Source organism: Phalangium opilio, unplaced genomic scaffold, assembly GCF_054372755.1.
Source record: "Phalangium opilio isolate 3A_F unplaced genomic scaffold, DU_Popi_V2 ptg000037l_1, whole genome shotgun sequence".
NCBI classification, from domain to species: domain Eukaryota; kingdom Metazoa; phylum Arthropoda; class Arachnida; order Opiliones; family Phalangiidae; genus Phalangium; species Phalangium opilio.
In genome coordinates, this window is record NW_028324160.1 from 6,073,652 (window position 1) to 6,097,432 (window position 23,781).

General features: G+C 37.3%; 2 protein-coding genes across 2 annotated transcripts; both read left to right on the forward strand.

The window, feature by feature from the left end:
- Positions 1 to 2,285: 2,285 nt before the first annotated feature.
- LOC149683500 (uncharacterized) lies at positions 2,286 to 6,321 on the forward strand. The gene is made up of 6 exons (XM_089871297.1): positions 2,286 to 2,449; positions 2,527 to 3,808; positions 4,040 to 4,128; positions 4,223 to 4,568; positions 4,623 to 5,715; positions 5,789 to 6,321. Exons 1-6 carry the CDS (start codon positions 2,286 to 2,288, stop codon positions 6,319 to 6,321), a joined length of 3,507 nt encoding a protein of 1,168 aa, XP_089727423.1.
- Positions 6,322 to 6,958: 637 nt separating this feature from the next.
- LOC149683501 (uncharacterized) lies at positions 6,959 to 7,877 on the forward strand. Its single transcript, XM_089871298.1, has 2 exons — positions 6,959 to 7,177; positions 7,230 to 7,877. Exons 1-2 carry the CDS (start codon positions 6,959 to 6,961, stop codon positions 7,875 to 7,877), a joined length of 867 nt encoding a protein of 288 aa, XP_089727424.1.
- The last annotated feature ends 15,904 nt before the right edge of the window (positions 7,878 to 23,781 follow it).

Genomic DNA, 23,781 nt, shown 5'->3' on the forward strand with positions numbered 1-23,781 from the left:
GTTTAAATACTTCAAGATAAGCCCGAAGTGACTTTTAATAGTTATTTTGGTCTACCGGATTCACAGTCAAAAATTGCAATAAAAAATAAATGGTCTATTTCATTGCTTTTGAGAGGCCTCTAAATCCGTAATATACGCCATGGGAAATTTGTAATTTCACCAAATAGTAAACCCTCCCAACGTTCTATTAAAAATTCTTTCCATGGATGAAGCGAATTTTCCCAGAAAGGGCATAATAAACCTACACAATTTGCACTACTGGACTGCAGAAAAACCTCATCTAACCCGAGAAGGAAGTCTTCAGCATCAGTTTTCCATAAATGAATTTCCTCAACAATATCGACCTTTACTATTGGGAGATTTACCTTTGGCTACCCGAGCACGCATGAGATCGTGCAGGGTGGTGTTCCCGCTCACTACAGTCGTGCGGTTCGGGAATTTCTTAACGAACAATATCCAGGAAGATGGACAGGACGAGCTGGACCAGTGCTGTGGCCTCGCCGTTTTCCATTTTTAAATCCACTGGATTCATTCTTGTGGGGAACCAATAAATTCATTTATTTTTCACCCGTGCGAACAAGAGACGTCCATTGGGAGCGAATTAAACATTCCCTTTTTTCAATTTAATTCTTTTGTTACACCGAAATAAGGAAATTTCCAAAAATTATCATTTTTATTGAAAGTAAAGCTTGCACGTTTACCCGTACAAAAATTTACGGCTGCATTTTGCTGTTAAGTAGATTTTTTTCGAATCTGCAATATATTGCAATTAAACTGGAATATTCTGGAATAATACTGGAATAAACCTGAAAAAGGTTCAACTTCAGACAAAATTAAGATGCATTCCAGAGAGCAATGCAGAACATTTTTAAGTTTTGCAGAAAAAATATCTTCCGTTGGAAAACTCAGTACAGCAGTTTACAAAATTTAGCTACTCTAGAGTCATAGAAAACAGAGAGCTAGAAAACAGAGGGGAAATAGTAACTCCCGTAAGAAATCAGGATGCTTGTAGGCTCCTTACAGGTACCTTCCAGATATTTTGTATGCATGTTACAGTCGGAAATTGCTAAGTTTCTAGGATAATTGCAGGCGTGTTTCGGAAACTTTTTAGGATAATTGCAGGCGCGTTTCAGATACACTTCGGGATCATTACTGGCGCGTTTCAGATAATTTTGAGGATAATTGCAGGCGCATTTCATATACTTTGTAGGAAAATAGCAGTCGCGATTCAGATACTTTTCAGGATCATTACTGGCGCGTAATTTAATTTGTACGATAATTGCAGGTGCTTTTCAGATACTTTGTAGGATCATTGCAGGCGCGTTTCAGATACTTTTTAGGATAATGGCAGGAGCTTTTCAGATACTTTGTAGGATAATTACAGGCGCGTTTCAGATACTTTTTTGGATAATTGCAGGTGCATTTCAGATATTTTTAGGATAATTGCAGGCTCGTATCAGATACTTTGCAGAACCATGGCAGGCGCGTTCTAGATACTTTGCAGGGGCGTTTCAGATACTTTTCAGGGTCATTACTGGCGCGTTTCAGATACTTTTAAGGACTGTAAAATAATGGACGTATATTTTCTAAATTAACTTTCTTTAAATGTAATTAATACTTAAAATTAACTAAAATAATAATCATAAATAACTAAGATTTCAAATTACCACATTCATGTAAAAATGTATATATATTCATGTATTCCCTTTTTTATATTTATCACAAACACAATCTTGTAAACTGGGGAATTTTCTGGCTCTCTCTCCATAAAGAAAGCATGGTGGTCCTACACTGGATGAAACCAGCGTTGGGTTTTCAAAAGAGGACCCATGACGTAGTGGAAAACTTTGCTTCGTCATGGGCCTGTCCAAAAAAAGAGAGGTTTCTCTTAATCCCCAAAGAAAAGGGGTATAGGTAAAGGAAGGAGGGAGCCAGGACCCCAGGTTAAAATCAGATAGAAAACAAACTCGCTACCGAAAGGTTGTGCTCAAAAAAAGGGACTTTCACTAATAAAATATTTTAGTAAAAACAACCAAGTCTGTATACTTTGTTCAAGTTAAATCCAAGCCATCGAAACTAAATTAGTTATTTCCCGCTATCAATTGTTTCAGTCCGATTGATAGCAATTAAATTATCTCAGCTCTCCCAAAGCCAAAGAACCAGTTAATAATAAGAGGACAACTATTGGAAATTAAATCTACTTTCTCCCTCCGATAATCGACATGGTGCCGTAACCCGGGATTAAACGATAATTAGTTTAGTTAAAATAAACATTCTTCAAAACGATGGCGAGCGACGACATCGTAGTGCAACCTAATAACCAAACGGTATCACCGGGACAAATAAACACCGGAGCGGGTAATCTCAACCAAGGCGCCGGAAGCGTCGCATCTGCAACCGGCCAACAGCCTCATCAGGCACCGGTAAAAACTACAAAAGAACTTCTAAAGTTAGCGAAAGCGGCTAGGAAGAGCGCACGCACTGCCGTGACAAGAAAAATCAACGAGCTAAAAACCTTGTCAAAAGTACATCAGTTCCTGATTTGGAGGATTTGGAAGACGGAATAACCCTGCTAATGCAACGGGAAGATGATCTAAATCATGCTGAACATGCTGTCAAACCCCTCATCGAAAACGAAGTAGATCTAGAAAAGCATCAAGATGAAGCCATTGCTTACCAGGAGGAAATAGGAGCAATTAAACTAAAAATCAACCGGATGATAAAGAAAATGGGTGGAACACCGCCGCAATCATCCAACACTTCTATTTACGGAGGAGCCAACGGTCCGATGGGACCAGGTTCAACTTCCGGCTCAACGCTCGGGATAAACACAATGGGCCACATCGCAACCTCTACCCACGAAAAGGTGGAAATCAAACTACCGCCGCTGACCATTGCTAAATACAATGGGGACTATACTAAATGGAATAACTTTTGGGGACGCTTCAAGGTCACCGTCCACGACAGCACGAAAATCGACAAGGTAGACAAATTAATTTATTTACAATCATACTTAGAAGGAGAAGCTCTCCAAGAGATAGCAAACCTCGAACATACCGAGGAGGCGTATGACGAAGCCATAGATATATTAAAAAATAGATTCGCGAATACCGAGTTAGCTATGTATTGTCATTTAAACAAACTAAAAGAAATTCAGCCAGTGACAAGCTCCAAAAATATCAATGCCCTACGCCAAGTATTGAACATTTGCGAAATTAGCATTAGAAGTTTAAAATCCATGGGTTACTATGTAGTCGTTAAAGCTTCCTCTACTTGCCCCGAGTTACTAGCTCGCTTGCCTTCAGATATTAGGACAGCGTATTGCGTTTATAGAAAAGAAAAACAAACGGCCAATATTGGGCCAATAGATATAAACAAAACATGGGATATCGAGGACCTAATTAGCTTTATTAGGGGACAAATTGAAAGCCGAGAGATGGCTGAGATGATAGGTGGGCCGTCGGGCATTAATAGCACAAAAAGAGACACCCAATTTAAACCCTATTATGAAGAAAAAGCAAGGTCAAAACCTAGAATGGAAAACCTTAGATATACCCCTTCGGTCGCCGCGTTATCCACGGGGATTAAAAGCAATTATACCCCTAACGTAGGCAATATCTTTTGCATATTTTGCTCTACTTCTGACCATAGGTCAATTCATTGTAATAAATACACTTTGGAGCACAAACAAACTAGTGTTAGGGAGAGCGGCCGATGTAACATATGTCTACGATTCGGACACGATACCAGATCTTGTAGATCAAAATTCAAAAAATGTAGAAAATGCAATCAAAAACATAATTTTGCAGTATGTGAGGGAAACCCCTCTCACTTAAATCCAAGGGCTAATGAGCCCCAAAATAGTGGAAATACCGCCTAGCACGTGTAGAAAACATGGATAAATCAGTGCAGCTACAAACCGCCATAGCTTATGCCAAAAACCCCTCAAAACCAGATACTAAAACTAAGGTTAGATGCGTTTTGGATGGGGGGGAGCCAAATTTCTGTAATCAGGGAAGATCTCTCGAGAAAACTCCAGCTACCCATTGTTGGTCAACAACGACTCGACGTCTTTAGATACGCGGCGAAGGAACCAGAAACGGTTAACTGTCGCACGGTTAAAGTTAGGTTAGAAAATAGGGAATTCTCAGATAAATACATTGAGTTCATATCCGTAGAATCACCCTACGTTTGTAATCACATTGTCAGTATGGGGTGTCAGGATATTGAGCAATCATGAATCCAAAGGCCTACAAATGCCAGACGATCCCTCTGATCCAATAAATTCTAGAAATGAAGCAGATGTTTTGATAGGTGGCGACATATACTGGGAAGTAGCTACGGGTAGATCCGAAAGGTTTAGCAAGAGGGTAGTGTGTTTAGAAACCATTTTAGGTTGGACCCTACACGGACCTTCGGGGGAACCCACAAACCAAATAAAACAGGGGTCAGTTATGCACATAGGCGTCACTCAGAAAAGGGTAGATGAAACCCTACAGAAATTCTTTGACCTTGAAACAATGGGTATCAATAGTCAAGAGTTGAAAGAAACAACCGACGACGATACGGTCACAAATTTTTGTGATTAAATCAAATTTAACGGGGAAAGGTATGTGGTTAAGTTTCCCTGGAAATGCCCAAAAGAATTATTGCCCAATAACGAGCAAATAGCTAAAAAACGCGTTATGGGGTTGATTAAAAAGTTTGAGAAGGACCCAGCCTATTTTGAAAAGTATAAAGTAGTCATTGAAGAACAGATAGAGTTGGGAATTATGGAGGAGGTACCCAAAGAAAAACTAGAAGGCCCCCTACCTGGGACTTACTACATGCCCCATCAAGGTGTATGTAGAGAAGATGTCCTAACGACAAAATTAAGGGTAGTAAACGACGCTTCTTCAGGTACCCCGTCTCTAAACGATTGCCTCTCCCCTGGCCCTAACCTAGATCCCGACATACTATTATTAATATTGAGATTTCGTACAAACAAAATAGCCATAGTTTCCGATATTGACAAGGCTTTTCTCCAGATAGCGCTAGACGAGGAAGACAAAGATTCCACGAGATTTTTTTGGGTAAAAGAAGAAGGGGAAAAGATCCTTAAAAATGAATTCAGAGTGCTCCGAATGAATAGGGTGCCCTTTGGGGTCACCTCGAGCCCCTTTTTGCTCGCGTGTACTATCAAAGTCCACATACAAAATGTAAACAATATTGACCCTAGAGTAAAACAAAAACTAGGAAACGATTTGTACGTGGACGACTTGACTACCGGAGTGAGCAAGGTTAAGGAAGGCTATGAAATCTCAGTGGAAGACGCGTTGGTCATGCAAAAAGCAGGCATGAGGTTCAGAAAATGGGGAACGAACTCATTGGAATTAAAAGAACTTTGGGAAAATCACCCAACCACAGGTGGGAAAGAATTATTTGAAAATGAGATAGACATGAAGGAGCGAAAAATCTTAGGTCTTAGATGGGATCCCACCTTAGACACCCTATCTTACAATCTAGGTCCATTAATACAAACCTTACAAAACCCCAAAATGACAAAACGATGCATTTTAAGTTCAGTTTCCCAAATTTATGATCCCATGGGAATCATATCGCCATTCACTATAAGAGCCAAAATTCTCTTCCAAAAATTATGGGTGGAAAAATTAGACTGGGATACGGAACTTGGGAGTATAATTGGGGAAGGAATTCGAAAATTTGACAAAAGAAGTGCCCTTCTTACAAAATATTAAGGACAATAGGCATTATTTCGAGGGAGCACGTGATAAAATTAAACAATTAGAAATTCACTGCTTCTGTGATGCTAGTACAAAGGCTTACGCCGCCACTATTTACGTTCGCTTTGCAACCATATCAGGTCAAACGGGTGTAACCTTAGTGACGGCCAAATCCAGAGTAGCCCCTTTAAAATTGTTAAAGGACCAAGAACTCACACTACCCAAACTCGAGTTAATGGGATGTCTCTTAGGAGCTAGGATCACAAACTACATTAAACCCACTTTTGAGCCCCTCGCCATAAAACACTATTATTGGACTGATTCCACAATCGCCTTAGCTTGGGTAACGGGTACCGCAAAAAATTGGAAGCCGTTTATTTCTAACAGAGCTAGCGAAACTCAAAAACTGACAGACAAGAACACGTGGTTTCATTGTCCAGGTGTACAAAACCCGGCGGATTTGCCGACAAGGGGGGTAAAAGGGGGAGAGTTAGAGAACTGTAAACTTTGGTGGGAAGGACCTAACTGGTTTAAAGACCGAAGACAACTGGCCAAAACTACGTCCAGAAAACCCAGATATGTCCACTGTTGCCAATGAAAGACGAAAGGTTACGTCATTAGCGCTTAACGTAAAGGAACAAGCAGGCATTCACCATTTCATAGATTTAAAAAGACACAATTCCCTAGACAAAAACTTAAGAATCACAGCATATGTTATGAGGTTCATTAGAAACACCAAAGGAAAAAACTTAAATAAAATTGGTGGGCCCATAACCGCTGAATAAATGGGTCTAGCTGAGATCACGTGGGTTAAATCAATCCAATCTAGCATTTATGCACCCGAATTAGTTGCGTGAAAAGCTGGAGAACCCATAGATCCAAATTCAAAAATAGCCACTCTCCAACCCATCCTTAACGACCAGGGACTTATTTGTGTAGGTGGGCGTTTAGCTAAATCAAACACGAACTATATAGAAAAACACCCAATACTCCTAAACAAGAATGAAAAATTTGCTAAATTGCTTATGATCAGAAGTCACAAACAAGTGCAACACGGAGGCATTAATGACACAATAGTGCAACTTCGGGAAAGATATTGGATACCAGCTAGTTGACAATTAGCAAGGTCTGTCGTCAAGGCTTGTCTGACTTGCAAAAATTGAGCAAAAATCAGGGGACACCCCTATAGCACCGTTGCCCCACGACAGAATAAATGAATGCCCCCCTTTTCCATCATGGGAATTGACTTCGCGGGCCCCTTACTAGTTAAAACAGGAGACAAAATGAGCAAATCTTACATTTGTCTAGCCACTTGCGCCGTTACGCGTGCGATCCACCTTGAGTTAATACCATTTCTTAGCAACTACGACTTTCTGCTAGCATTTAAAAGAATAGTAGCAAGAAGAGGGGTACCGAGCGTTATCTACACGGATAACGCCAAGACATTTAAAAGGGCAGACGCTGACCTAAAATTAATCTGGCAAAATTTAAATGTGGATAAACTAGTGGAGTTTTTTTGGCACGCATGGCATAACATGGAAGAATATATTAGAAAGGGCCGCTTGGTATGGAGGATGGTGGGAGATTCTAGTAAAGTCCACCAAAACAGCGCTTAAAAAGAATATAGGAAATTCCTCCCTGACATACAATGAAATGCAAACCGCTATTATAGAAACTGAAGCTATAATAAACTCGCGCCCGATCACTTACGTGTACAGTGACGTAAATGAACCTACCCCATTGTCACCCGCTGAAATTCTTATAGGTCGCAGATTAACTGCTTTACCACCCTTGAACCAAAATTTAAAAAATGTAACCACTTCACGTGTGGAATTAACGAAAAGAATAAAATATAGAGAATTGTTAATCAATAAATTTTGGAATAGGTTTAGGAAAGAATATTTAATGAATTTAAGAACGGCTCACTATGGTGAAACGCCTAAAAAAGTTAGTGAAATTAAAGAAAACGATGTAGTCATAATTGTGGACGATAAATTAAAACGCCACATGTGGAAACTCGGTCGCGTAATTGAAATGGTTAAAGGTCGAGACGAAAATAACCGTTCTTGTATAGTTAAAACAACAAATGGGTTGACCATTAGACGTTCACTAAAACAACTTTGTAATTTAGAAATAACTGATGTCGCGCAATAACCTTAGGATAATCATGGAACTAACTAACGCTAGGGACGGTCCACAAGGGTGAATAATATCTGAGAAATGTTCGGTGACAACGCACCCTATGGAGCATTTGGTGCGAAGCGGAAAAGTGATTCAATTTTTAAAAGGGGGGGGGGTAGCAAAAAGCCTTAAAAGCAGTCTGCTATTTCATAATTACGCTTAGGTTTAGGAAAAGCGATAAACTCTACATCTTTCATGTACTGTTTATGCGCTTGGTGATTGTCACTTCTATAACCACTATACACACAAATGTTCTTAGGTCTCGCCATATTTATGATTATTTTAAAAACAACGGTACAACCTATAAAATGTTAAATACTTAGTTCCGTAAATAAATTATGTTTCAAGGTTAGGGATAAAATGAATTTCTAAGCGTTGGTTAGTTCCATGGTATCACAATTTACACAAAGGTTACACTACGCCTAACATAGCAGACGACCTTTACAGCAGATCCCGTATATTAGTACGAAAACTAAATTATAGGTGGCGTTAAGAATTTAGCCCAATTCCGTTTTGAATCACCAAATTTCAGGAGGGGGGAGTTAAAAGCGGGAGGGTTTATCAACAAATGTTTTTCAGAGAGACTACCGGAAGTTCTATCGGTGCGGACCGTTCCTAGCGTTAGTTAGTTCCATGGGATAATACTTTCAACATTAAATTTTCAGTATTATCCGGGGGAGTGTAAAATAATGGACGTATATTTTCTAAATTAACTTTCTTTAAATGTAATTAATACTTAAAATTAACTAAAATAATAATCATAAATAAGATTTCAAATTACCACATTCATGTAAAAAAGTATATATATTCATGTATTCCCTTTTTTATATTTATCACAAACACAATCTTGTAAACTGAGGAATTTTCTGGCTCTCTCTCCATAAAGAAAGCATGGTGGACCTACACTGGATGAAACCAGCGTTGGGTTTTCAAAAGAGGACCCATGACGTAGTGGAAAACTTTGCTTCGTCATGGGCCTGTCCAAAAAAAGAGAGGTTTCTCTTAATCCCCAAAGAAAAGGGGTATAGGTATAGGTAAAGGAAGGAGGGAGCCAGGACCCCAGGTTAAAATCAGATAGAAAAGAAACTCGCTACCGAAAGGTTGTGCTCAAAAAAAGGGACTTTCACTAATAAAATATTTTAGTAAAAACAACCAAGTCTCTATACTTTGTTCAAGTTAAATCCAAGCCATCGAAACTAAATTAGTTATTTCCCGCTATCAATTGTTTCAGTCCGATTGATAGCAATTAAATTATCTCAGCAATTGCGTGTTTTCTAATTTATTATTGTTAATCAGTCGCCTTATATACCAACTTTCCAAAAATTGGTAAAGAGGCTTACGCCTGAGTTCAAACATCAACAATAGCTATGTTTAAAATGATTTTAGGAATAAAGTTTCTTAAAACGATTTAACTAGAATTAAGGTAAATTAATGACGTTAAAATTAATAAATAACAATTATATTTATTTAAATATTTAAAAATAGCCTCTAAATTGCGTCTCGACTTGGAGAGGTTTATTTTGGATTCCCAACTTGTACTCATCCCTTACAAAAATATTAAGCTGTAAATCATCTGCATACACGCTTTTTTATCGCTACCACGCTGTAATATGTATACATTAAGGCTACATTTTCTGCAGCTCAAAAAACGGGAAAAATTCAAAGCATTTCTAGAACTGCAAATTGACTGCCGTTTTTACATTTTCTCTTTGTTAACTGTTAACTGTCTAGCCTGGCAGAAATATGCAGCGCAATTCTGCAAACGCTATGCAAAAGTAGAAATACCAGCTGCCAATTTAAAACTGTTTTAATAGACAAGTTACCGGTCTGCAAAAGCGATGGAAATGTAGAAATCTAGCTGCTAATTTAGAACTGTAATTTAACCATTATAATAGACATGTTACAGCTCTGCAAACGTGATAGAAAAGTAGAAATCCAGCTGCTAATTTAAAACTGCAATTTGACCACATTTAGAGACATGTTACAGGTCTGCAAAAGTGATGGAAAACTAGAAATGCAACTGCTAATTTAGAACTCCAATTTTACCATTTTTATAGACATGTTACAGTTCTGCAAAAGTGAAAGAAAAGTAGAAATCCAGCTGCTAATTTAAAACTGCAATTTGACCACATTTAGATCCATATTGCAGGTATTCAAAAGTAGGACATTTTACTTGAATTGAATACCTGCAATATGTCTATAAATGTGGAATAGTTACAGTTTTAAATTTAAGCTAGATTTCAACTTTTCCATCATTTTTGCAGACCTGTAACATGTCTATAAATATGGTCAAATTACAGTTTTAAATTGGCAGCTGGAATTCTACTTTTGCATCACTTTTTCAGACCTGTTACCTGTCTATAAATATGGTCAAATTGCAGTTTTAAATTTGCAGCTGGATTTCTACTTTTCCATCACTTTTGCAGATCGGTAACATGTCTATAACTGTGGTCAAATTACAGTTTTAAACCAGCAGCTGTTATTTCTACTTTTGCATCGCGTTTGCAGAATCGCGCTGCATATTTCTGCCAGTACAGACAATTAACAGTTAATAAACAGAAAATATAGAAACGGCAGACAATTTGCAGTTTTGGAATTGCTGTGGAATTTTCGCGTTTTTCGAGCTGCAGAAAATGTAGCCTTAATGTATACATATTACAGCGTGGTAGCGATAAAAAAGCGCGTATGCAGATGAATTACAGCTTAAAATTTTTGTACGGGTGGCCTCTGAATTTCATCCTCACAAATAGCATCTCGACTTAAACTCTGACGTATTGAAGTACTTTTTATGCTTCGTCTGAAGAGGGTGAAAAGCTCTAGCTGTCTATCAGCGGAAGCATGGAGGCAAAAATGTGAATTTGTAAGAACTTCTTAATTTGGCAATCACCGATGATAGCTCATTTTAAACTACTCTTTACCTCTTGGTTAATACCCTCTTCAGACGACGCGTTAAAACCACTGCTTGCTCGAGAAAGATTGTGAGAGGCATTGTTAGATATCGCGAGTTTCTTTTGAAAACCTGTATTTCGTTAAACCAAAATCGCTTTACGATCTGCTTGTTTTTTGTTTTGTTTTCAAAAGTGACAAGAGTATTAAACAAGCTATGTCTTATTAGACCATGATTATACGCACCGTCTGAAGGGGGTATTAGGGCCCAAATGGGCCCGGAGTTTAAGGGCTTGTAACTCGGTAACGGTTCGGTTTAGACCAAAACCGCTGAGGAAATTTCGACTCCAAATTTTGCAAGGAATCTACTGTTACAAAGAACGCATACCTCTCTGAATCATTCTGTATATGGTGCAGTACTTGTCTTGTAATATAAGGTTCTGAAGTGAGGAAGCCTTGTGAATTCCGCTTTTCCTAGCCATTTTGTAACCCAGATAATTATTCGCACCATCTTTTTGCGACTGATTGTCTTTTAATCGAGCGTTGTTTGAAACACGGACATAGTTTGTAACAGATTTCCCATGTCAAAACGAGGCATGCCGGCATTAAACTAATGATGAAAATGCTGAGTAACATGCGCACTTTGCTCTCCTTATCGGCGTAATCTTCGCCATTTACGTGGTTCTCTGTCGTGACGCATCTTGTGTTCATCCACGCGTAGGCCTTCTTGATCGCTTCGTCACACAGGCACGGTGAAGCGGCGTAACGCAAACTGCAAACGTGAGACTCAGAATTAGTCAAACAAATTATTATCAGGCTCGCTACCCTAGCACTATTCTTAATTTCTTATGATTTTTATTGGGGAATGATGCCAAGCGACTATTGGTATTTGTGGTATAGGTTAATAGCTCTATGTGAATCTCGCTCAAGGGAACTAAATACCTTTTTGTGGCTACACTCCTGACCATTTGACAATCAACTGTGCAAGTCAGCTTCCATTATCTACATGACTGCATCCGTTTTCAAGGGGAAAGGTGATCGGTACAACAATGGGCCGTCATTTTTCTTCCCACTTAGTTCATCTTTGCAAAATTCATCGAGGTCAGCCACTTCTTCCTGCCAGTCGATATAAACCAGTTCGCCTTTCATCACTTTTTTGAAACGATCGTAGTCCATATCATAAGAAGCCCTTTCTCGAATTTTCTCTCCTTCAATTCCGGGTATTCCCTAATAGAAAACAACGTTCAAAACGCATCGAAATTTTCACTCGCTAGGGCATAGAATTACTTTAAAAAAGTCTCCCATGGCATCCGAAATAAGTGTCGTGTACATCAGGTTTTTTACTTTCAGGATATCGGTTAAATGATTCATTATAATTTTTTGTCCCACTAAGGCATTGGCGGTAATATCGCACAACACAAATATGATCAGGACAATGGAAGTCGCGAACCAGATATTTAGCGAATGATCCGAAGCGCGGTGGACAATTTTCACCGGAAAACCTAAAATTAAAACGGATAGAGCAACAACAAATACTGTTGATAAGAATGGCAATGACGTTTTTGTCCTTACGTTTCTGAAAGAGTGGTGCAAAATACATCCACATGTAAGATCCAAGTTTGTTCGACTTTTCAAAAGCCTCCGTTAACATCAACAGAACCAAATTGGCCAGAAAAACTAATCCAATTTACTGGAAATGGAATCCGGAATTAAATCAAAACACGAATTAACTAATCGAAATTAAATGTGAATTTGCAACTCTCTTATCGAATCAAGAATCGACTTATCGAAAACTCGCCAAATCTTTGGGATTAAACGTTGAAGCAAATGTCGTCGCCTGTGGCACCCCTAACATTCTGGCTGACCTTCTACAGATTTTACGCTTAATTTGAAATTAGAACCTCCAACCAATCGCGTTACAACCTACTTTCCTGTTAAAGGGAGGATAAAGTGGAAAATCTAGTGATTTTTTATCGATTCTTCTACTATTTATAAGACCATTCTACATAGTGAAACATCTAGGAAATACAGTCTCCGAATGATTTTAAAATTCAAATTAGGTTCAGATTTTATGGATGATTAGAAATAAGGACCTCCGACCAATCGCGTAACGCCCTGCCGTCCTGATTACAAAATTTTCATTACACGCTCTACATCTCGCGCCCGATTGTTGCATCGCCTGAAATTTTTATCAAATGTCGCGCTAAGTTTCATTCGGCGTGGAGCGTGCCACGAGAAATTTGTTATCAAGAAGGCAGGGCGTTACGCGATGGGTCGGAGGTCCTTATTTCAAATTATCCATAAAATCTGAACCTAATATGAATTTTAAAATCATTCGGAGACTGTATTTCCTAGATGTTTCACTATGAAGAATGGTCTTATAATTAGTAGTAGAATCAATAAAATATCACTTGATTTTCCACTTTACCCTCCTTAAGTAATAAAAGATCGCATTTCGATAAATATCATTTGATATATTTGAACGCAATTGTTTTTCAAAGTGGGCATTAAATTTTCGTAGTTATTTTCGTGTCAATATTTCTAGCGAAGGTATACCGTCATCAATTCCCAGCTAGCATTCCAAAAATATTGATTCGGACCACGTGATGATTAGAGCAAAAAGCGTAAAACGCCGAACAAAAATTAAAACTGAGTACATCTTTATGCATCGCGTTGTATAACTCACCCAAGAAGGTATCGCGAATATATTGGAGAGCAAACTTCCATGTTGAGTTTGAGAAAGCTGCGAGAACATGGTGACTTTTGAGTAGAAGATTTCAGTCGTAAATGCATAGTCCGCCAATCGATTGTATGAGAGAACGTTCGGGAAGGTCCTCAAGTCCCAAGCTTCGTCTTCCTTAAATATACAGGCCGAAAACGCTTATAGGGGAGAGCTAAAACTGTGAGGGCGTAACGTATTGGTACTCAAGTCCTGATTTGAACGCGACAAAACGTACTACGAGGTATTGGGGAAAATTCTTTAACTCATTTTTGAAGTTATCACTAGTGATAACTTGATTTTATCACAATTGCGATAAGTTATTGAATTTCGGTATTCTGTAACTTCCAAACTCAAAATTATCGTACGAGAGATGTGATAAGTCGGTGATAACTTAACGACAGGGTTTTTGCTGTCGTTAAGATTTTATCCAACGATAAAGACTGTATTACGATTTTTCAACCCAAGCTTCCCTTTTTAAATTGCGATTTTACGCCAAAAAACGAGGTCACAGAAAAATATTTGAATTTACCGGGCAAATTTCACCGGTAAATAGAGCCATAAAAGTTTGTTGTTGTTATTTTTTATTTTTGAGGCAAAGGCTTATTTCTGTATTCAAGTTCCCGTTGAACGTCTCTAAAATAGAGTTGTTTGCGCTTTTGAAATGGCCGTGAATATTTTGATGAGTTTAGAGCTTTTGCGTCGGCAAGATGAGGAAAATATGAGGGCTTTACGAAGGGAAAGTGTTTTTCGTGATACGGGAAAAGCTTTTGAATTGCCTACAGTGCAATTTATGAAGTATTTTCGGTTGTCTCGCACTCTTGTGATTCAGCTGTGCGAACGCTCGAACGCAAGACTAAGTGGAATCCGGTCTACTTCGTTGACTGTTGATTCTAAGGTAAGCAAACTTAAAGTACTGTTTAACTATTTGACCCTAAACTGAATGTGTAGCATGATCAGTTAAACGTTTCCATGTCACCAAAAGAGATAGAGCTATTTGAAAAGGGTACAACGGTTACTTGCCGTCGGTTAGAGCTGAAGAATTCAGTCTGTGAAGACGATTTTATCAGGACTTTCCAACACTTGTTTTGTAAATTATTCACTCTGCCTTCAGTAGCTCTACTTCTATAGATTCAACCCCTTATAACCACCCTTTAAAATCAGGATTTAACAAGCTAAAATATTTAGATCTTGATTTCGTTGCGTTTTTACGAAAATGGTTCGTACCAAACTGGAGTTGGTCAAGAACTCTTGCTTGCTGTTAGCCAACCTACAGTAAGCAGAGTTGTTAAAAACGTAAGCGAAGCTATAGTTGATGAACTTATCGATGACTGAATCAAGTTTCCTTGCAGTTTGGAAGAGCAACTGAAAGTTAAAACCCCGTATATAAACAAATACGAAAGTCAGTGAGGCCAGATAATTAATATGCCAAAATTTTAGATTTTTGGAAAGGAAGAACTTCCCAGGAGTGATAGGAGCCCTAGATGGCACTCATGTAGTTATAGTCACCCCCCCCCCTAAAAAAGATGAACCGCTGGATGCTGTGCATTTTTTTATCGAAAGGATTATTACTCCATCAATGTGCAGCTTGTAAATATCTAGAATGTGTTTCTTTTTGGTGACTAGATCTAAACAAATTTGCATGACCTTGTTAAATCTAGATTTGTGACTTAGATCTTCGCATTTTAAATGTTAATGGTAAATATCCTGGCGCTTCGCATGATTCATTTATTTGGAAGTCTTCCTTGGCACATAATTTCCTTGAAACCAAGCATCGGAATGAAGGTTTTTCAAAACTCTTGGCTGCTTGGTAATTTTTTTGATATTCAACAATAGATTCTTGGATGTGTGGAAAATATTTTTATTCAAATAAGACTAAAGTTGCAAAATTGAAATCTTTCCTTAAGACAAAAATAATTTTGAATTTCTTCTCAATGAATATAATCAAATGAAGTAAAACATTTTGGTAGGCGATGCGGCCTATCCACTTCAGCCTTGGCTGATGGTACCCATTCCACATCCAGCCAACCCTTCTGAAGTGCAGTTCAATGCACACCATAAAGAAGCGAGGAAGTGTGTGGAAAGGGCAATGGTGTTTTGAAGGATAGATTTCGGTGCCTACTTAAGGACCGAACCTTGCACTACTGCCCAAAAAGAGCGGGAAAAATCATCTATGCCTGCTGCATCCTCCATAACATGTGCCTAGCCCATAACATCCCTGAAATTTACGAGGAAGGAAATGCACAACTAGCCGGAGCTGACTTGGTGAACAGTGCAAGAGCGGAAAATAATGATGTTGACGATGCTGCTGAAGCGCAAGCATCTATGGTGGAAAATCGTGCGGCTGGTGCTAACTGGTTCAATGCTGGGGTGCAAGTGAGAAAGCGTCTTATCAGGCATTTCCGTTGAGGGCCAAGTACAGACCCAAAAGGCCCTTTTGAGGGCCACTAAGCAATCAGGTTTGGTAAATGTAAGGCATTTTTCGCAGTATATTGACTAAGAATTAAAATTTCCAAAATTCAAAGTTTGCAAATGCTGAAAATTCAGATTGATATTAAAGACTTCGATTTGGAAATATTAATTTTTAAACATAATACTGTAACCGTCCCTTATGGAATTCATGGTAAACTACTTGATTGGATTTGTAATTATTTGCATAGTCGTACCAATGTTGTCAAGTGCAAAGATACGCTTACCTCTGTGTCATATCCTGTACATTGGGGGGTCCCACAGGGTTCATCCCTGGGTCTCTTCTTTTTAACATTTATCTATATGACCTTCAATACGCAGTTCGTCATTCCAATCTGCTTCAGTTTGCCGATGATAATAAACTTACTAAAGTGATTGATTCCATTCAGGATAGGTTGTTTCTACAAAGTGATATTGAGGCTGTGTCTCTATGGTGTAATCGCAATAACATACCTATTAATCCGTTAAAATCAATTCATATCTCATACACTCGCCGCATTAGTAGAACTTTTACTACTTCTTACGTTATAGACCACTCCGTTATACCCATTTCAACTACGACCAAAGATCTTGGCGTCATTTTTGATTCCCGCCTACTTTTTGCGAATCATGTCAATAATTGTGTTAATAGATGCAGGCGCACTCTCGCAATATCTCTTAAACTTACACGAAAGATACACTCAATAATACATTTCAGAATCTTGTACCTCAGTCTTGTAAGATCTCGTGCCGTTTTTGGATGGGTTGCTTGGGGTGGTGTTAGTGCTCACCACTTTGATAAGATTGAACGTATTCAAAGGAAATTTGTTGAATATTGCCACACGTATTTTATACCTAAAGCTCGCTATGACTATTTATTCTTACTTGAAATTCTATCCCTTCCTGCTTTGCGCTGTCTTTTAGATCTTTATGAAGTAAAACTTGTCTATAAACTTATCCACAACTTTGTATACTTACCTGCCCTCTTAGGAAAATTAAACTTTCAGGTCTATCAGACATCGCGACACCGCTCCGCTTTTTATATTGCGCATAATAGTTTACACCCCTCGTTAGGATGCAAAACACATGTAATAAATTCAATGAAACTTTTGATATTTTTTCCATTAAATTTTGGGAACTGAAATTTGAATTGTTTAATAAAAATGCACAAGAAACTTGAAAATAGTTCAGGAAATGGTTGCAGGCATGGTTTTTCTGATCCAACTGAGGATGAAATGGTAATTAAATTGGTTTTAGCAATTGTATACTTTCCTCAGACGCTGATTCATAGCTTTCTCTTTTTGTAGATGAACATAGGAGATGGGGTTTTCGTGAAGACATCCGATGTTACCCAAGCCGAGTTTTCTTCTAACGGAAATGGGCGGTTTTTTGCCAGAAATCTTTTACTGAAGGTATTTACTGAATCGGAATTGTCAACACGTCTCTTACTGGAAAACAATCAAATGCCTACAAGCACATTCCCCCTAAAAGACAATTGGACCCGAAGCGAGTCAACGCAGTATTAGGTATATATTCATAAACACTTTTGCATGTATATTTATTCAAGAGTTTATTTTTCTAACTACACGTACCACTTGTAACCGATTCGCTTAAAAAGCTGTCCGCTACACACTTTTCAAACATAAAAATGTTCTGATTTATCAAACAGTGAAAGGTACTAATGATTAGTAACCTTCATATCTGCGTTCATTTAAAAATTCTTATTCTAATACATGTATTTGGATAATTTTAGGGTTTGCAGGCAGAAAATTTGCAGATGTACCAAAAGCTTCCTTAAAGCAGACAATTAGTGATAAAATAAAAGAAATTAATGACTTGGCGGAAGGGAAAACCGCGAGGAGAAGGGCAAAAAGAAAAGAAGTTCCAGCTACGGATGAAGGAAATGAAAATAATTAGATTATACCTATATTAAGTTATTTTCAATAAACAGTTGATTTTAAGGTGAATTATTCTGGATATGTATTTAAAACCTACAGAATATTTAGAGAAAAACCTACAGAATATTTAGAGAAAAACCTACAGAATATTTAGAGAAAAACCTACAGAATATTTAGAGAAAAACCTACAGAATATTTAGAGAAAAACCTACAGAATATTTAGAGAAAAACCTACAGAATATTTAGAGAAAAACCTACAGAATATTTAGAGAAAAACCTACAGAATATTTAGAGAAAAACCTACAGAATATTTAGAGAAAAACCTACACAATATTGAGAGAAAACCTACAGAGTATTGAGAGGAAACCTACAGAATATTGAGAGAAACCCAAAAGAAAACGGAGAGAAACCCAAAAGAAGACGGAGAGAAACCCTTTAGAAAATGGAGAGGAACCCTAAAGGAAATGGATAGAAACTCTAAAGAATATATTGAGAAATTATTGTGAATATCTTAAGAAGTTTTAGCGAATGCTTATATAATTTTCTAAGTGGATTCTTAAGAAATCCTAAAGGCAAAAGTGCCAAATTTCTTAAGAACATTTGAAAGAACCTATTAAGAGATTCCCCTTTCTTTCTTTCCCCTCGTCAACGAGCACCGAACGTCATTCGAGGGATCAGGTACTGGCGTATTCCTTCGGTATTACCTCTTTGGAGGTTTTAATGCCGTAAATTCGGGCGATATGCCTACAATCCGTTCTAATATTGAAATAAAAACTAAAAAGTAATCCCGAGTGTATTTCCGCGTTATGCGGCGTAATACGCTTACCATCGTGTACCCTCAGAATGACTTTATTACAGAGTGGCTATCGCCTCGTCAAAGTTTCCATATATAGTAACAATTTTGCAACACCATCTAGATGTCGTGTGCAAAATAAAAAAGTAAAACAATAGGGGTAAAAAGTGAGCATGAGAAAAAAGTTTTTTACTAGACGCCATAGCCCCAGTTCTGAGCGAGACTAATTAATACATATAACTTAACAGTAGAACTCGCAGCAGACAGCTTAAGTCTTTAAAAGAAGGAAAGTTATCCTCTAGCACCATGCCTAAACCACCGCGCGCAACCATCCCTAAACCACAGCACCATCGTTAAACGAAGGCACCATCGCGTGCTTCGGAGGGGGGCGGAGTCTATTTATCCTTTTTTGTGGCTTCAACTAGAGGTCGTTCTGATGGAATCAGATGAGTTTACAACGACTCGAATTAATGGGCGCTGTGTTAGGTGAAAAACTGTCGAATTATTTAAAACTTGCCTTTCGATTTCAAGTTTTTTTTTAACATGAAAAGAGCAAAGTAACGAGAGAAAACCCCTCTATGCCCTTTAAAGGGAAATTTGCTGGTTAATTTGCAGAGTTTTATTTCAATTTTTACATTCATACTATATAAACTTCAGACTTATGCAGTTAATATCATAATATTATTAATTGTAACATGAAAATAACAAACAATACAGCAAAAACCCCTTTGTGTCTTCCAAAACTTCCAAAAGGGAATTTGTTCGTTGATTTGTATAGATAGAATTTTTTATTTCGAACTGAACATATTTAACTCGTGCAACGACAATGTTGGCACCAGGTAGTAATAACTTAAACGGAATTCTTGAATAAAAGAATTTATTCTCATTGAGAACAACTGCGATTTTAAAGTCCTCTTTATCACTATCATAGTGTTGAGACGCCTCAACCCCATCCAAAGCTCTAAAACAGTTTTCAAATTTATCTTCCCTAGTAAAAGTCATTGTTACAATGGCTGTGTACGTTTTATTCTGGAATTCGTGGACTAGATTGAACATCTCTACATTTCCAAACTGGGAAAGGAATTCGCGTAGATTTTCTTCTTCACGCCATAAATGTCTTCGTAAATATTTCTAGCTGCAGGTTCCAGTGCAGTACCGTGCTTTGTAGCTTTGTTTCCTTGGAATTTTGAAAATACGTGATTTTTCATAAAGTTTTCAGGTGAGGTGGTGTTGCGCTTCGGAACATTTTTGGCTGTAGATGCGATAAAACGTATTACTCGACAGTCTTCCCAGAGAAATCTATCCGCTGGTGCCAGCGTTTCTTTTTCCGATAAATTAATCTTTTCTTTATCCATTTCAACGTATATTTTAAAATATACTTTACAAGGTTCACATCCTAGACTAGTGGAGTTTAACGGGTTATCACAGTCAACAGTGTGATTTCCGTGGATAATATCTTGACTCCATATATTCGAAAAATTCCTATTTTCACTTAGCGCCTTAATTCTGGGCGGGCGTGGGGTAGATCGAGACAATATTGTTGCGTGTAACGTATCACTAATTACTGAACCTGGTGAAAAAAGTAGAGGCTCTAATATTGAAGTTTTAAATTTTTCTTGAAAGCTTTTATGCATTTCAAAATACTCTGGTTTTTTTCATGGGTGGAGCTACATCCTTAATGGAATTTTCATCTTTAAAAAAATTAATTTCACCAAACAATACTGGTTCAATTTTACGCTTTGTCGTATTGTTCCATTTCTTTGCGAGGCTAGTGCATGCCGGATCCCTCATTTCTTCCGTTTTCCAAAACTCTATTTTGAATAATAGGGCCCCAACGTGGGTGCATACCTTAGCCATCCAGCGGTACAAGAACAATGACCAAAAATAATATGTCCATCAAGTGTACTAACAAACAGTGCTTGGTGGTCCCTTTCTGACAGAGTCTGCGACCGTGTCACTTCTCCACGACATACCACCAAGTCGTTGCTCAGTTTTGCGCTGTATATGGTTCCAACACATCCACTTTCAAAGTAATTCCCAGCTTCCATACTTTTCCTAGCATTAGCAGCTTGATTATCACAGGCAACAGAATTTATCAAGTAGTCTTTGATTTTTTCTTTCGTTAATTTAGGCCAATTTTTAGTGTTATCGTTACAATCCTTTTCTGACAGAAAATTAGGATTTCTGAACGCCCACATACCTGTAAATAAATAGATACCGTTTATTCAAATCCTTACTTGAGCGCTGGGGCAATTTGTATTGAGCAAAGCTAAATCAGATTACTAAGATTGTACAAGGCTTATGAAAATAGTTAAATAATAATATTCCTGATACATTTGAAAGAAAACTTTTTCTTACCACATGATATAATTTCTTTTTCCAACACAATTACTCCTCGTTGAACACTCTTCGTTTTATTAAAGATTTGGAATCTATTTAAAACTCAATTTTTGGAAGATGAGTGAATGTAGTGAGAAATTCAAATTCGTCTGCAACTGTACTGGCTAGCAATGGCGCGGAATAAACATCTTTGACGTCACAGCTAAAAGGGGCGGTGACCTCGTAAATCCCGTATACCTGTTATAAATATGCCATCCAAAGATTCCCTGATTAATTGCATCTATTTTTTACCTTCAGAAGAGGCATCAGGATATGCGTTGGCTTCTTCTTTCACTCATTAAGGTAGTGGTGAAATTTATCTTCCAGCCACTAAAAATATTGAGAAAATCAATTCATTCATCATTTTAGGACTAAGCTTCGCAATATTGCACCTTAAATCTCCAATCAGTTATTGAGAGATAAGGTTTTAAATCAACATTCCTTTTCCCCCTCCCTTCTCCAAGATTTCTGGTATGTCGAAAAGCGGTTAAACATAGTTATAAAATTGAACAGTTTCAGATTCTTGTTCCCCTACCTGTTCTTAGATTCCCAATGCCACACTTCGACTCAAAACCTGAGTCATCAATTTCACTTTCATTGCGTGGAAAGGTCCCAACATTATATGATTGTCAGTCAGTTAAAGGCAAAGTCTCAAATGTGATTGACAATCGTTGTTGTACATTTCTTACACATGAGCCCAAAGAATATTTTTTTCCACTTTTTTTAAGTAAACGGGATTTCTTTTCTCCACTATTGGGAAAACAGTTCCGAACGGTTTTAACTAGATAGGGGCTTCTGATATATAAAAAAATATCTCTTGGCTCTTCCATCGGCGCATAAATATTCGTACTTTGCAGGCAACACTCTTGTCAGGGTCTAAGTTCGTGCTCATTCAAATCGACTTCTGATTAATGGCCGATTTATGGCAAGTAACTGTCAAAACTGTGAAATGGTTGTTTCCAAATCATATTCATTTGTTGCCTCATCATAAAAAGTTGGAAGTTTTCTTTACTAATAAACGGATTATCGTCAATTACTTGACTGAAAATAATTCCTTCTGATTCGGGGAGTTTTTTAATTTTGTTTAAAAGCCTTTCTAGACTTCGCTGCAAAACCTGGTTTTTCTTTTTCAGTTTCTTAAATTCTTTAAAATTTTCCTTTATTAGCTGTATTGTTTGAACTTCAGTCATATTTCGTAATTGAGTTTTCTGATTAAGGTCTGAAGATGCTTTTTGTCTTTTCAATCTCTTGGCCAAATTCCTTTTGAGTCGACAAAAATTACTACATATTCTTGATATAGTATTAAATTTGGCAACATATATATGAAAACATTCTGTTGAATGAAGTGAATTTGTATACTGATTTTTAGATGAACCTTTCAGATTAGTGAGCACCGATACCTACGCATTTTAAATGCCTTGACATAAATAACACGAATGAAGGTAAAATAAAAACTCATTACTTCATGAAAATTGTTAATGGTTTTCTGAAATTTTCCCAAATGCCAAATAATACAATGTTCACCAATATGATCACCTCTTGCCTTGAATTTTACTTCAAATTCGTTGTTTATTTGTACAGAAATAAAATCGAAGGCACTAGATCTAGTAGTTTTACTAATTATAGAGCCGGGGGAGTTATAACTTTTAATTATGCATCACATAAGTTGATTTTCCGTATTTCTCATTTGAAAGTCACAAAATTTAAAAAAATATCATTTAGAGATTCAGTTTTTCCCTGGATGCCAAATAGACCTATTCACACTTATGACCACGCATGAGCAGTTACAATGTTTGGCGGCATGAATTTTACGCTTCTATGGAGATAACGTGTAAACTTGACTAAGATGGACGTGTGGAAGAACTTTTTGTAATTTAATATTAAAATAAAATACCTAGTACTTAAAAACAAGAAAGTAAAATAAAAACCATGTTAAGAAATGAAGTGTTTCAGTTTTAATGGTAACGGTGCATTGATATGAGTAGGCTAAAACTCACTAATAATAATGAAATGAAATGAAATAGATTTTTAATGTCTATATAAAAAACTATACAAGTAGTTCACGAGAATATAGACAGACATAATAAGATAGCAATACAATAATTACAGAAAATACTCTTTTTACATATATACATGGGATTGAGATAAACTTTGTACTAGCGTATATTTTTAATCGGTACGGAAAATATATCTATTGTCTGGGAAATAATAATAATAATAATAATACTTTATTTATAAAAGAGTTAAAAACTTTTGTTTACGGAGATATCCAACGTGATTTTATTAATACATTAAAATTTCTTTGAGACGTTTCGGGCCGCGGCTCGTCGTTCAGTCTGTTGAACTCAAGTGGGTTCATGTTAATATACTACTCTAGGTTATTTTTTAGAAATTTTGGGGAAGTATAACATTTGGTCGCTAGAGGGAATACCCTAATACAATAATATGATTATATATATTAAAAAAAACACGCGGCACCCTTAGGGTATTCCCTCTAGCGACCAAATGTTATACTTCCCCAAAATTTCCAAAAAATAACCTAGAGTAGTATATTAACATGAACCCACGCGAGTTCAACAGACTGAATGACGAGCCGCGGCCCGAAACGTCTCAAAGAAATTTTAATGTTTTAATAAAATCACGTTGGATATCTCCGTAAACAAAATTTTTTAATTCTTTTATATCTTAAAGACCGTGACAACAATAGCTATGAGTAACCTTCTTAAAATACTTTATTTAGTAACAGACGTTACA

Bases quoted from the DNA above. Each gene is read 5' to 3' on its own strand.
- LOC149683501 (XM_089871298.1), top strand. From the start codon at position 6,959: ATGGGAATTGACTTCGCGGGCCCCTTACTAGTTAAAACAGGAGACAAA. The intron at 7,178-7,229 runs GCAGACGCTGAC...TGGATAAACTAG, and splicing joins ACGCCAAGACATTTAAAAGG to TGGAGTTTTTTTGGCACGCA.
- LOC149683500 (XM_089871297.1), top strand. From the start codon at position 2,286: ATGGCGAGCGACGACATCGTAGTGCAACCTAATAACCAAACGGTATCA. The intron at 2,450-2,526 runs GTTAGCGAAAGC...CCTTGTCAAAAG, and splicing joins ACTACAAAAGAACTTCTAAA to TACATCAGTTCCTGATTTGG. The intron at 3,809-4,039 runs GTATGTGAGGGA...AGAAAACTCCAG, and splicing joins ATCAAAAACATAATTTTGCA to CTACCCATTGTTGGTCAACA.